Below are 14,508 nucleotides of genomic sequence, written 5' to 3'. Positions count from 1 at the left end.
GCATGCATTCTGAAGCTGCACTTTCCAGCCTAAACAGGATAGAAGCTGTTCAGTATCCTGGGAGCCCTATATATGGAATTTATTACCATCCCCTGGTTTCTGTCACAGTGTAGATAATATATTATCTACTCAGTAGTGCAAAGGAACTAATTATTAAAGACTATGTTTTTTGTAATGAAACAATTGTCAAGTATTGTATGCAACTAATAAATATTTTTGCAGTTTCTCTATACACAGGTTAAAGTTACAGATCAAAGTTGTACAGTTTCTATACAAGAATCTGAAAGTGTATCTACTAGAGCTTGGAGATTGGATGATGGTTACATTTTTAAAAGAAAACACGCATTACAGCCCAAATGAAAGAGCCTGTGACGAGTATTATTACAACAGATTCAACGCTCATTTTCTATGTGATTTATTGTAAAGTGGTTTCCCCTACCAAAGACATTTACACAAGTCCTTAAAGAACCAAAGGATATTTACAGAAGTTTTTTAAAGAACCAAAAGACATTTACACAAGTTTTTTATGGTTGAAGAATCAAAAGAATAAGAATTTTACATATTTATATATTCATTATATTTGAATTATTGTATACTAACCCTATATTTTTTATATATTTTATATTTTGGATACTAACATGCAGTTTAGGATTCTAAGTGGAAACTACTAACAGATCAGTGCATGCTAGGTAGGTTAGGGGTTATATAGGTTATTATTTTATTTTTCTTTATAAGGTAACTAAGTGTAAGGGGTACGAAGATGAGAGCGGTACACATACTATTATATCCATGTGTGTTAGGATATTGGAAGATAGCAGAGGAGAGAAATGTGTTACAGTATTAGATTTAGTATATAGGAGGGTTTTAGTATCAATATTATATTTAGTTATATCGGTATATATATATAAATATTTTTAAGTGCCGTCGGAGGAGTGAGCTATATTAAGGGATATACAGCTAAACCCCGTTATAACGCGGGTCTCGGGGTCCACCCCGAGACCACCGCGTTACTAACGGGGTCGCTGAAAAAAAAATGGCCGCCGCGCTTTAGCGCATATTCATCCCGCGGGACAGGAGATGGGAGCGGGCATGTCCCTCCGCTCCCCGCTTCCCTCTGTCACCGCGGGACAGCCCGCGGGGCAGGAGATGGGAGCGGGGATGTCCCTCCTGTCCCCGCTTCCCCCTGTCACCGCGGGACAGGCCGCGGGGCAGGAGATGGGAGCGGGGATGTCCCTCCTGTCCCCGCTTCCCCCTGTCACCGCGTGACAGCCCGTGGGGCAGGAGATGGGAGCGGGGATGTCCCTCAGGTTGCCGCTTACCTCAGATCCCGCTGCCTGCATGGAGGTGGTAGCGGGGGGTTTCTTCTCCCCACCGCTGTCCCTGGCGCTCCCGCTGCCTGCGCGGGAGGAGGGGGGGGAGCGGGTGGTGGTGCTGGTCGCGGCCTTTCCTCTGCTCCGACCCCACCCCCCGTCTGTGTAGAGTGAGAGAGTGTGTGTGTGTATGTATATATGGGAGAGAAAGTGTGTGTGTGTATATGGGTGTGTGTATGTGGGTGTGAGTGTGTGTAAGTGTCTGTGAGTGTGTGTAAGTGTCTGAGTGTGTGTGTAAGTGTGTCTAAGTGTGTGTAAGTGTGTGTGAGTGTCTGTGAGTGTCTGTAAGTGTGTGTGAGTGTGTGTGAGTGTGTGTGAGTGTGTGTGAGTGTGTGTGTAAGTGTGTGTGAGTGTCTGTGAGTGTAAGTGTGTGTGAGTGTGTGTGAGTGTCTGTGAGTGTGTGTGAGTGTGTGTGAGTGTGTGTGAGTGTGTGTGAGTGTCTGTAAGTGTGTGTGAGTGTGTGTAAGTGTGTGTGAGTGTGTGTGAGTGTGTAAGTGTGTGTAAGTGTGTGTGAGTGTGTGTGAGTGTGTGTGAGTGTGTGTGAGTGTCTGTGAGTGTGTGTGCGTAAGTGTACAGGCAAAATACATCTGTTAAAGTGCAGTTGTCTGTTTATTTCTATATAATAATTGTGTGCAGTGTGCAGTGTGTGTGCAGTGTGTGTGCAATGTGTCAGTGTGTGCAGTGTGAGCAATGAGGAGTGTGTGTGCAGTGTACAGTGTGTGTGCTGTGTGTCAGTGTGTGCAGTGTGAGCAATGAGCAGTGTGTGTGCAGTGTGTCCAATGAGTAGTGTGTGTGCAGTGTGCAGTGTGCAGTGTGTGTGCAGTGTCAGTGTGTGCAGTGTGAGCAATGAGCAGTGTGTGTGCAGTGTGCAGTGTGTGTGCAGTGTGAGCAATGAGCAGTGTGTGTGCAGTGTGCAGTGTGTGTGCAGTGTGTCCAATGAGCAGTGTGCAGTGTGTGTACAGTGTCAGTGTGTGCAGTGTGAGCAATGAGCAGTGTGTGTGCAGTGTGCAGTGTGTGTGCAGTGTGTGTGCAGTGTCAGTGTGTGCAGTGTGAGCAATGAGCAGTGTGTGTGCAGTGTGCAGTGTGTGTGCAGTGTGTCAGTGTGTGCAGTGTGAGCAATGAGCAGTGTGTGTGCAGTGTGTGTGCAGTGTCAGTGTGTGCAGTGTGCAGTGTGTGTGCAGTGTGTGTGCAGTGTCAGTGTGTGCAGTGTGCAGTGTGTGTGCAGTGTGTGTGCAGTGTGTGTGCAGTGTGTGCAGTGTGAGCAATGAGCAGTGTGTGTGCAGTGTGCAGTGTGTGTGCAGTGTGTCAGTGTGAGCAATGAGCAGTGTGTGTGCAGTGTGCAGTGTGTGCAGTGTGGCAGTGTGAGCAATGTGCAGTGAGTGTGTGCAGTGTGTGCAGTGTGCAAAAAAAAAAATGTAAAAAAAAATTTTTTAATTTTTTTTTTTTTTTAAACGGGAGCCACGGGAAAACCGCGTTATAACCGAATTGCGGTATAACGAGGCGCGTTATAACGGGGTTTAGCTGTATTAAGATTCAATGTGTTTATAACCATTTACACAGGCGGCACACTTTATTTGAGTACGGCTCATTCCGCAAGCCGGGATATGTCCCGGCTTGCGAGCCGCACTCCCTCAGCGTGCCGCGCATCACCGATGCGCGGTCACGCGTCATCGGGTGCCTGTGCCGAGGGAGGGAGCCCTGGTGTCGCGCGGATGTGAGGACGGCGGCGGGACGTTCCGGGGGACGTTCTGGGGGACCCGGTGAGGAGGGGGGGAAGCCCCGATCGGCGGTTACTGCTGCGGCCGAGAACGGGCAAATGCTCGAATAAACTCAGCCGCAGCAGTATATAGAAGAGCTGAACTAGCAATGGTTTTATATGTTATAGTTAGATAGATTTTTCAGTATAGTACAGTATGTCTATTCGGAAGATGCGTATATATTTATATCAAATGAAAGATCAGAGAGATAGAATGTGGGAATATTTTGTTTGTTCAGATTACCCAAGTCTAGGTACTCAAATTTGATTATGATATGTGTAGGTATATCAAATGTAGTTATACTATGTATTGTGCAGGAGATTTTATTTTTAGTTTGGTACGAATGTTTTAGTTAAAAACAAATGTAATTATAAGAGCAGAAAGTTTTGTGTAGTGATGGAGAAGAATGTTGTACCAATGTACCTGACAATATGGCTAATATTATATGATATACTATGTATAAAAAGAATAGTGTTTAAATTGGAAGACTCTTTGAAAAGTATTCTATAGCAGGAATTTGGGATTTGGCACATGGTTTAAATTACTAGAAGCGAAATTTGTGTGTGGTGCTGATTATATGTGTATGTGTGTTTGTTGTTATAATCATTGTTATCTTTTGCGTTAAAGGATTGATCACCAATCTAACCGTTAATGTTATTCTCTCCATGCCCCTCCAAGAAATATATATGAAGAATAAACAGAAATCTCTTTTGTACAACAATACCCTCTTGATGTGATCCAACAACAAATAAATGCTTGCCAGGAGAGGGAAAAACAACTGCGAATGGATAAGGAGTGGGTGAGACTCCAAGAGATTGATGATCCGGACCATGGGTTACAATAAAGAAATACCCTCTACAAGGAAAGGATACTGTGTTTGCCAAGAATAAAGTTATACATTTCTCACTGAAGATTTCGAAAAGTATAAGATGAGGGACTGATTGCTGAAATGAAGATACTATTGATATATTACTGAAATGGACTGGTTGGGTCTCTGGAGAAGGATTGAAAGTGATGTTCAGTTTCCATTTTGTAAAGTCAGTTATGTCTAGTATCCATTTTGTGAGTAAGAATGTGTCTGGTGTAAATGAGAGATTTCGCTTGTAAGTTGATTTACGACTGTGTCTAAAGTAACGCCCACATTCCTAGTGAGAGTTGGTACCAGGTACCTATTCATAGCTGTTTTGAGGCCAGTTCTAACCAGGTTTAATGAGCTGTAAGATGATTAGTTTAAGAATTAACGAGTGGTTAGTATAATCTGCCTAGTAACAGTTTTAGACAAAGGAACCAGCAGTGTATAAAGGTTGCTGCCTGGACACTTCCTGGCAGAGAGAGTCTTGTAGACTTTTGAATGAGTATGATGATACTGTACAATAAACTACTTATTATCAATTGAACCCCGTTTGTCAATTTGGAACATTGACAATGTTTATGCTGCTTGCCAACAGCGGGGACAAAGGGCACTGGCGTCCCGGGCCCCGTGGGTGAGGGGGGCCCGGCCGCACAGGCCCCCTGCGCAACCGGGTGCCAGTTCATTTAAAAAAAAAAAAAAAACCTCTGCCTCGCCGGGTCTCACTGTTGGCAGCGCCGGAAGTAGGGTGGGTTAAGGCTTCCGGTGCACCAGCGTGAGAGGGAGCAGCATTGGGAGACAGGTGCAGCGGGGCTGGTGGCAACTGCTGTTATCATCCGCCAGGCCCCTCGCAGCACTGCCTCCTCCTCCCCCCCCTCCCCGCCACAAGCAGTCACCGGGCCGTCACACTACCCCTCCTCCCCGCCGCAGTCACCGGGCTGTCGCGCTACCCCACCGCCCCCCCACCCCACCGTGCCGTCCCGACATTCCCCCCTCGCAGTATCGGGCCAGCATCGGCCCCACCCCCGCAGCACACACGTGGCAGGCCTGCAGCAGGGCCTGCGGCAACCGCCAGACACTCCCACGCAGCCGCCGGACACCCCCACGCAGCCGCCAGACACCCCCACGCAGCCGCCGGACCCCCCTCCGCAGCCAGCGGGACACCCCCGTACCGGCCTCCCCGCTAGCATCGGCCCCCCGCAGCATCGCCCCCCCCCCAGCACCACCGCCACCACCCGCAGGCACCAGCACACCGTGCCCCCCCCCCCTGCAGGTACGTCTGATTTATATATATATGTATTGTGCTATTTTTTAAATGTATTGGGGGTGTTGGGGTATTTGTTATATGTATTGGGGGGCTTGGGGTATTTGTTATATGTATTGGGGGGCTTGGGGTATTTGTTATATGGATTTCGGGGCTTGGGGTATTTGTTATATGGATTGGATATATATATATATACATATATATATATATATATCTTTCTTACTGGGCATGTGTGTGTGTGTGTATCTCTCTCTCTCTCTCTCTCTCTCTCTCTCTCTCTCTCTCTCTCTCTCTCTCTCTCTCTCTCTCTCTATATATATATATATATATATATATATATATATATATATATATATATATATATATATATAAATATATATATATATATTTATATTGGGTGGATGCGGTTTTTGTATGCATGTGGGGGGGGGGGGTTGTATATACTTGGGGGGTGGGGACATAACCTTGTGCACATTAATTACTGCAAAGTCATGCAGTTTGATTATCTAAGCTCTAAGGGGCCTATGCAGAGAGCAGCGCTATTTCGAAATTCGCCATTTTTTGGAGAAAATCGCGCAGAAAACAGCAGAAAATGGCGAGTTCCGAAAAACGCGCCAATTTTTCTTTTCTATTTGTAAAACTCGCCTCGCGGCTGGCGAGAACCTCAATCTCGCCAGTTTTAAAAATATCCTAATGCAGAGAGCCGCGAACGGCATCTAGCGGCTGTTCGCGCCAATAAAATGGCGCGATTGTCTCCTTTTTGCCTCGCCAGAAAAAATTGGCAAGAAGCTGCCGCTCGCGGCCATTGCAATGGGAAAAAAAAGGCGCGAATTTGTTTTTACACGTTTCTGAAGCGCGCATCTCGCCAATTTAAACTCGCCACACGCATCCATGTTAAACATAGCAGAATTCGCACTTTTCTGCATATGGAGAATAAAACTCTCCAAAAAAGCTACTTTTTACTAAATTCGCCATTTTTAAAATTCGCTGCTCTCTGCATAGGCCCCTAAGTCTCCAGGTAGTATTTAAACTCGTTAAGTGGAAATTCATCGTATGAAACCCTTCACTAAAAATATTGATGACACATATCTTGTTGCTTTGCAACGTGTTGCAGGCACCTCCAACAGTGGATGGGTGACACATTATGCTTATATCAAAATCTTGTTTTTGCTATGAAATATGATTAAGAAATGAGCAAGATAGACTTGGGATAATACACAAAACCATAGTAAACATTGCTGTTACATGTATTAATGTTTAGTGTAACTGACATTGCTTTTCCAGAGGCGCAGGACATACTGTACATTCTGCAGCTATCAAGATATGAAAACAGCACTCCCTCTCTTGTTTCCCCACTGACTTGTTCCTGTCTCTTTGCAGAAGTTCTGGCCAGTCAATTTGCAAGAAGCCCAGTTTCATCAGGTTTGTTGATATGTTGCTGGGTTACAAAAGAAAAGATAACAGCTGCATTATAGTTTCTGTAGCAACATGAGAACCCTAACATTCCACTGGATCACAGGAGGAGAAACACAACCTGCTCTACTATACAAGCCAGCTGATTGCTTACAGGTAGATACTGCTCAACATCCCACATTGAAAGGTAAGGAATAAAACCAAACATAAGTTACTCAAACTTTTGTCTTTTGTAGAAAAAAAACCCACTGAATATGATAGCTTCTCTCAATGCCAATTTTTACTGGAATTTCCTGCTAGGGGTGTCTGGAACAAAAACAATATATAAATATTATGCAAAATATCAATTTCACAACTAAATATAACCTTATATTCTCCATGTCAGGGATGGGATTGTCCTTTTATCAATCTGTTCATTCTTTCTAATGCTGCTTTATTTGTATTCCTATACGGTTGAATTTCAAAAATATGTACTTCTAAATGTGTACACTTTACACATAGCTCTCTTGCCCTTTTAGAGAAAGTTTTTAAACTTTTGTTACTATTTGAGTAACAATTGCTTGTCCACTACAAACACATTTCATTACAAGCACATTTCCCCTTGCAATATGTAATTGTGCAAATGCCATAAAAGTTGGTTTTCCAGAATATTGTACAACGATTGCTTTTGATATTATCCACAATTTATGCAATTTTGCACTGCACGAGATGAAACTTAACTAAATCATTTACTTTCCTCTGTCCCAAATGATAGCAGACTTTTATAAAAGTAAAGTGTTCTGTGTCTGTATCTTTTATTAAAGCAGCCAAGCTGTTTTTTTTTAATTCTCTGTAAAGCTGCAGTCCAAGCAATATCCTGCATTTTTTTTTAAATAAATCAGTTCTGTACTATAAGAAAATACTTGTAGCATTTCCTTTAAAAAAAAATAATGTAATTTAATGTGTTATAATGTAACAAGCATGTTTTGTTTCAATAGCAACCATTTACAAAGTCACATCCCCTTCCTCTTCTGAAACCGGCTCTGGCACACCACTTTTTGAGTCCTGCCCTCTCTCTAGCAGTCCACCAATTGTATCTAATGTCTGCCTGCTCACATGTTCTTCCCCACAGAACTTTGCATCTTTGATCCTCTTCTGTTGAACCCCGACCCGAATCTTCTCCAATCCATCACAGGAGAATGGATCAATCGGCAACTTTGTGTGGATTGTATTAAGGGGGAATTTTCTTCTTTTTTTTTTAACCGGCAGCTTGGACTGCTGCTTCAAAAGAGGAAGGGGATGTGACTTTGTAAATGTCTGCTTTAGAAACAAAAAATGCTTGTTACATTATAATACATGAAAATTTTAATTTACAGTAATTTAAAAGGAAAAAAAATGCTCCAAATATTTTCTCTTAGTACAGAATTGATTTATAAAAAATAAATAAAAAAAAACATGTGGGATATTGCTTTGTCTGCAGCTTTAAGAGGATTGGTCTACAACAAGTAAAACAAAAAGTACTGGCACTGTAAAAGTAGTGGGACACACTCTAAACATTTTATTTGCCAATAATATGTTTCAAATTAATGTAAAGAGTCTACATCTGAAGCATATATAAAGCATTATAAAAACTACATTACATCACTTTGATAATATAACCTGCATACTTACTGTACCAGAACAGATTTAACTGGTCCTCTTTTTTTAATTCTAACGTAGCCCTTGTACCCCCCCCCCCTTTAACTGAGATTGGGGTGTACGCTATAAAGATGCTACTAGTGCAGCCTTTACCTGATGGCTCACAGGAAGCCTAAGCCTCCGCCACGGAGAGCCTGGGGTGATAAAATTAACGTCTTGGTGCAGCGCCTCCACCTGAGAGGGATCCCAGCCTAGTGGGAGGAGCCCCTCACAGGACCCAGTGACAATAATCATACACTGGTTATAAAACAGCAATAACCTTTACTGGCACAGGAATAACTCGTAACGGTTCTAATGGTCACTAATAGGTACAACTACCCACCAAACCTGGCACGGCCGTGACCCACCACCGTGTTCCCCCCACACTGTGTCCCAAAGAGTCCCACACCCAACCCCAACGTGTGAGACAGCGCTGCCCACTAATTTGAGTTGTTGGTTGGCGCACATATTGTGGTGAGGTACATGCCGGGTGTGTCCACACCTGGGCGCGCCGACATGAAGAGTGGATCTGCAGATCCAACGATGAGTCCGCCTCCACGTGGGGTGGTATCCCGCTGGAGGGTCCCACCGTCAAGATAGTCTCTGTACCTTGCAGTGGTAGTGTGGTCCCAGACCACAATTATCAGGGATGCACATCGTTGCAGCTGTGTCCCTGAACATACCAAACAGCTAATGGGGCAGGGTCCCTATCTAAGGGCCTGTACCTGTAGCAGCCACAATCTTTACTTGGTGAGTCGGGGCCTAGCTGGGGCCTAGGGGGATACCTGGCCTAGTGCAGGGGCCACAGACGCCCTGCACCTACAACCTCCCCTATCTGTGTCCCAGCTCCGATTGCCTATCTGGCCTGAGTGCGCCAAATGTAACTAATTCCTGCAGGGGAATACTCCAGCCCTATTGGCTCTCATGCGACATGTGGTTAGCAGCCCTATTGGCTGGTACCGTGCACCTGACCAACTGCCCCTGTGCATTGTAGGGCTTGTAGTCCCTTCCGGAGCCTTTCCCTATTGCCGCTGCGTGTGCCTAACGTGCTGCGCATGCGCGACTCGGTAATGGGCACCGCTGCAACTCCTTCTGCGTATGCACGAACCTTGTAATTGCCGCCGCGACTCCTGGAACTCCACTGCGCATGGGCGAACCCTACCTAAGATGGTGGTGCCCTGCCGAGAGAGCCGCCGGTGCGTCCAGCGATCCTGTCGCCACTTACACCTCCCCGCAACCTCCCTCGTGTCAGCGAAGATAAGGGGAGAACAGTGATAAAACTGGGGATCAGAGGGGACCTGGTTACACTAATTTTCAGACTTCTGGGCCTCATTGCGCTGCTTACAGTATGTAAATATAAAAAAAGTACTACTGGGCCAGAGGTTGCGAAATAAATAAATAAACTAATAAAGGAAAAACATTTAGTAATTGTTTAAAAACTTGTATGAACTATTATATCACTATTCTCATCATACTACGATCTAACTTTAAGCAAAACAAAGAAACTATGTTCTTTAAATACTGTGCACTTGCTGTTTTGACTTCATCATCTTTCTTACATAGTATCTGAAGCTATTTACTGATGTGAGTGGTGTCAGCACTGAACACTTAAATCATATTACTACTATAAGAAATGCCAGTCTTGCACAAGAAATACTAATTGTGTTTTTCATGCATTTCAGATAAAAATCTAACAACATATACATTAATGGAAAACAAATGTGCTTTGTGGCAATATGCATGTTCTTCTGTTGTTAAGCTGCAGATAGGATAAAAGAAGACACCATAAAAAGTCTGATGATCACCTCAAACTGACACAGAGCTATAGATGCAATCAAATTTGTGAACATTTATTGAATAGAGGTAAGAAGGAAACAAACTCAGACATACAAAGCAAATATACCCACAGAAGAAGAAATGCATCTTTAATGCAAAATAACTTTTAATGTCCATACTTTTTTAGCAGTCTAACCAATGTACAGTAGTGAACAAAAATTTGAAACCAATAAAGTAGCAGATATAAAATCTGATTCCACTGTGACAAGGAGACGTAGAGACATCAGACCAGAAACAGCTATAATAGCAAGAAGATCGACTTCAGAAAAAATGGCCCAGAATCAGCCAAACAGACCAGTTATTCCTCCAAAAATACCAGGTTTAAAAGTGTGTTACATTTGTGGTAGAGAATTTGGATCAAAATCTATTGCTATGCATGAACCCAAATGTCTAGAGAAATGGAACATAGAAAATGACAATCTACCAAGGCACCTTAGACGAGCAAGCCCACTCAAACCTCAAACTTCTGCTGCTTCACATGCTACTGAAAATGAAGCAGCCTGGCAAAGCTCCCAAGCTCAGCTTTTGCCATGTGGTAACTGTGGTCGTACTTTTCTTCCGGAACGCCTCATTGTGCACCAAAAAGGTTGTAAACCAAATGGCAAGAGCTTAGGATCTCCAAATTCCACAGTTAATAAGACATTAACAAATTCCAGTACCATGACAGCATCTAAAACAACAAGTGAATTTTCCAATGCTAAGAGTCTTCCCAATTCCACAAGGCCAAAAACTTTAATTTGTTACATATGCGGAAGGGAGTTTGGTACAAAATCTCTCCCTATACATGAACCAAAATGCCTTGAAAAATGGAAAATAGAAAATGACAGGCTACCTAAAGAGCAACGCAGACCAATTCCTAGGAAGATTCAGCTGGATCCATCTAAAGGAGAGAACCCAAAAGAACAAAATGAAGCTGCTTGGCAGAGTTTTAAGGATCAATTATTGTCATGTCCAAACTGTGGTCGATCTTTTGCAAGTGATCGCCTTATAGTCCATCAGAGAAGCTGCAAATCTAAAGCTAACGGTCCAAACATCCAAAATATGTCTATAGGTACCAGTAAACAAGGGCACAAAAATGAGACTACAGCAAACACAACTGATAAGGTAAAGAGTTAACATATTGCATTCTTCTCTGTACCAGACACCCCAAAGAGACCAGGGCTTTGCAGCATATTGGTGAACTAGAAGTATATATTAATAGTTACATTGAATTCTGATTATTTGATTGCTTTGTGTTGTAAACTAGTTGATAATGTATTGAATAATGATAACAGATTGGTGAGCTTTGGAAAGCGCAATTCCACAAAAGTGCAATCATGCTTACTACCTAAATGTTCTGTTCTTTAGTAATTAACCGATTTAGTGACCTATAGATGTACAGCTTGCATCATGAATGGTGGCAACCTTGGGGCCCTCATGACGCCCTGTACGTCATCGGTCTTTGCTTATTTTATAGGGGAACTTCAAGGACAGCCTCCCTTTCCCTTCACATTAGTGGAAGCAGGAAACGTTCACGTGAGCGCTCAGAAAAGTGATCTTATGATCACTAGTGCTAGAGGCACCGTGGCACGACATTACAGTAGTGACGGCTTATCAAAAATGTCAATTGATAAGGCTGCAATCTCCAACAAATCATATTCTGGCTGCAGTCTGTCACAGATAGTTTTCTTTTTCTTAATCAGGCATTTTTCACCTTTCTGTATAATGTGATGGTTTGTATATTAATAGAGGAAAGCAGAGATCCCTGCTGATGCACTCACTTGAGTCAAAATAATAAAGTTTTAAGAAACACATAGAAAACAGAAAAAAATCAACTATTTAAAACCTATGATAGCGCATGTACTATCAAACAAGAGTGAGCAAATTCTCACTCAGGGCAGAGAAAAACTGTAAAACCTATTAAATAACAGGTAAGTATGTTACAGTGTATTACTCCAAAGAATAAAGAGGGGTAAGTCCCCAAACAAATCAAGGGGTCTTGGTCTGGCAGTGGGTAGGGAAAATGCAGAATCACTGCATAAATCACTACAGAGTTACCAAGTGCACGCAGCTGCTGTAGTAATGGTGTCATGTGCTGAGATACATTGAATCTAAGTATCAAATTGTTACCTTCTCAGGGCTGCAACCCACAGTCTGGGTGTGACACTTTCAAAATAGCATTCTGTAGCTGATAGCTATTCCACAGACATGTATACTGAGTATCCCAAGCCACACTGACATCCAACAGTACCCCCCCTGAGAGCTGTAATAGCCTCTGATTCTAGCTAGTGCGATCCTGCACGGCCCACATCTTTATTAGCTAAACTAGGAGCAAATCCTTCAGACGGTGGATGAAGACTGACCAGGCTACTGCTAGCCTGGTCGCGCTATGACGTCACCCGACACGTGTTTCGTTCCAGGGTGGAACTTCTTCGGGGGTGGGCGGACCTTAGCTCCTGCATGTCATTTATACAGAAACGTTGTCATGGCAACCTGTAATGTGCAAAGTGAAAGTGGCTGCTGGAGTCAGGTAACTAAAAGGGGGATCCTATTGATCCATATAACGGGTAAAAACATATATATAGGTAGTGCTGGATATGAGACTGAGATCTTGAGACAGGAGGAAGGTAAGTATGAGCCTCAGAGCACTGCTGTAAACACTAATAGTGATTATGTAATAGCACAGAAATGCTAGGGAGAAGACATAATGCCTTAAACACTGTGTAATAACAAGCCAGGGGACATCTTTCCAGTAAAAAGTATTTGTAAATGGTAAATGCATATCCCCTATGGTTATTATAAAGGGGTGAGAGTGGTATTGTGGGGAGTTCAGATGGATACATATGGGTTTAGAGGAAGGCAGTATAAACAAAGCCCTCATTTAACCCTTTGGGAGACAGAGTCCCTAAATTGTATATCCATCTGGACTCTTTTTTAAGGAGGGCCGTGTCCAGGTCCCCCTTACGGATCCCCAGTTTAATCAGGTCAATACCCTGAAAGGATAAACATGAGACATCCCCCCCATGTATGGAATTAATATGTCTGGCTACTGGAACCTCCTTTTTAGTATTGATGGTGCTAATATGCTCTAGGATCCTCCTACGGAACTCCCGGGAGGTTTTCCCAACATATTTCATTCCACACTTGCAAGACGCCAAGTATATCACTCCTTCAGTTTTGCAGTTAATATACTGTCTCATAGTGTACTGCTTGGTCCCTAGGGTACCACTGAATTGTTTGGAAGGTAGGATATACTTGCACGCCTTGCAAGTGCCGCACCGGTACGTACCCACTACTTTGTTGGTGTCAAGCCAAGTTGACATATTGGGGCTCTGGTAGTGGCTATGTACCAATCGGTCTGCGAGGTTCGGTGGTCGTCTGTAAATTATTGACGCCTGAGGATGTAACACTTTTTTGAAGTCATCATCCTCAAGGAGGACATGCCAGTGCCGGTTTAATGTATCCCTGATTTGCCTCCACTGTTTGTTGTAAGTCCCTATTACACGTATGGGTTGTATACTGTCTTGTTCTTTTTTCTTGGGATATAACAGTGTTCCCCTGTCTGTGCACTTGGCCCGGTTGTAAGCTTTGTTAATACATGTGCGGCTGTAACCTCTGTTCAAAAACTTTTCCCGCATATTGGCGGATTGAATCTCAAAATCCTTTATTGAAGAACAATTTCTTCTAACCCTTAGATATTGCCCTGTTGGTATCCCTTGGATTAAGGGTAGGGGATGATGGCTGGATGCCAGGAGTAGATTGTTTGTCGCAGTCACTTTAGTGTGTACTGTGGTTTGGAGTAGGCCTTTGTCATCTTTGTATATATCTAGATCTAGGAAGGTGATACGCTCCTGACTGATATCATACGTTAATTTTAGATTGTTATTATTCTGGTTTAATGTGTTCACAAATGACAAAAATAGTTCTTTCGTGCCACTCCAAACCACCAGCACATCATCGATGTACCGAGACCACAATTCTATATGTTGTGTGAACTCTGACATGGTTTGAGTAAATACACTAACTTCCTTCCACCAACCCAGGTAGATGTTCGCGTATCTGGGGGCACAAGTTGTGCCCATCTCTGTTCCCTGGAGTTGGTGGTAGAATTTATTCTTAAATAGGAAGAAGTTATGTGTTAATACATATTCTAAGAGTTTCACTACAAAAGAATTGTGGGCTTTATGTTCGTTGCTCCTGGCTTTGAGAAAAAATTCAACCGCTGCTAGGCCTATTTGATGTTGAATACTCCTATAAAGAGATTCTACATCTATGGACGCCAAAAAGGTGGCAGGTGTTACCTCTATACCATCAATTTTCCTAAGAACGTCAGTGGTATCTTTGGTATAGGATGGGAGGCTGGTTACAAAGGGTCTCAACACC

The 14,508-nt window shown here is 43.3% G+C and overlaps 1 protein-coding gene across 3 annotated transcripts in view; it reads left to right on the top strand.

Annotated features, from left to right (window-relative positions):
- The first annotated feature begins 6,643 nt into the window (after window positions 1-6,643).
- The window catches only part of LOC142495459 (zinc finger protein 474-like), a 29,400-nt gene continuing 21,535 nt past the window's right edge, over window positions 6,644-14,508 (top strand). Inside the window, exons 1-2 of one of the 3 annotated variants that reach the window (XM_075601011.1) lie at window positions 6,644-6,841; window positions 9,993-11,250. In XM_075601011.1, the coding sequence (XP_075457126.1) occupies window positions 10,285-11,250 (966 nt within the window). In that variant the 5' untranslated portion in view covers window positions 6,644-6,841; window positions 9,993-10,284. The remainder of the gene's footprint in view (window positions 6,842-9,992; window positions 11,251-14,508) is intronic. The other 2 variants (XM_075601003.1, XM_075600994.1) reach the window with 2 other exon arrangements.

This window comes from Ascaphus truei, chromosome 1 (genome assembly GCF_040206685.1).
Source record: "Ascaphus truei isolate aAscTru1 chromosome 1, aAscTru1.hap1, whole genome shotgun sequence".
Lineage (NCBI taxonomy): Eukaryota > Metazoa > Chordata > Amphibia > Anura > Ascaphidae > Ascaphus > Ascaphus truei.
Note: the sequence above shows the minus strand (reverse complement) of the source record. Positions and strands in the feature narration are given on the sequence as shown.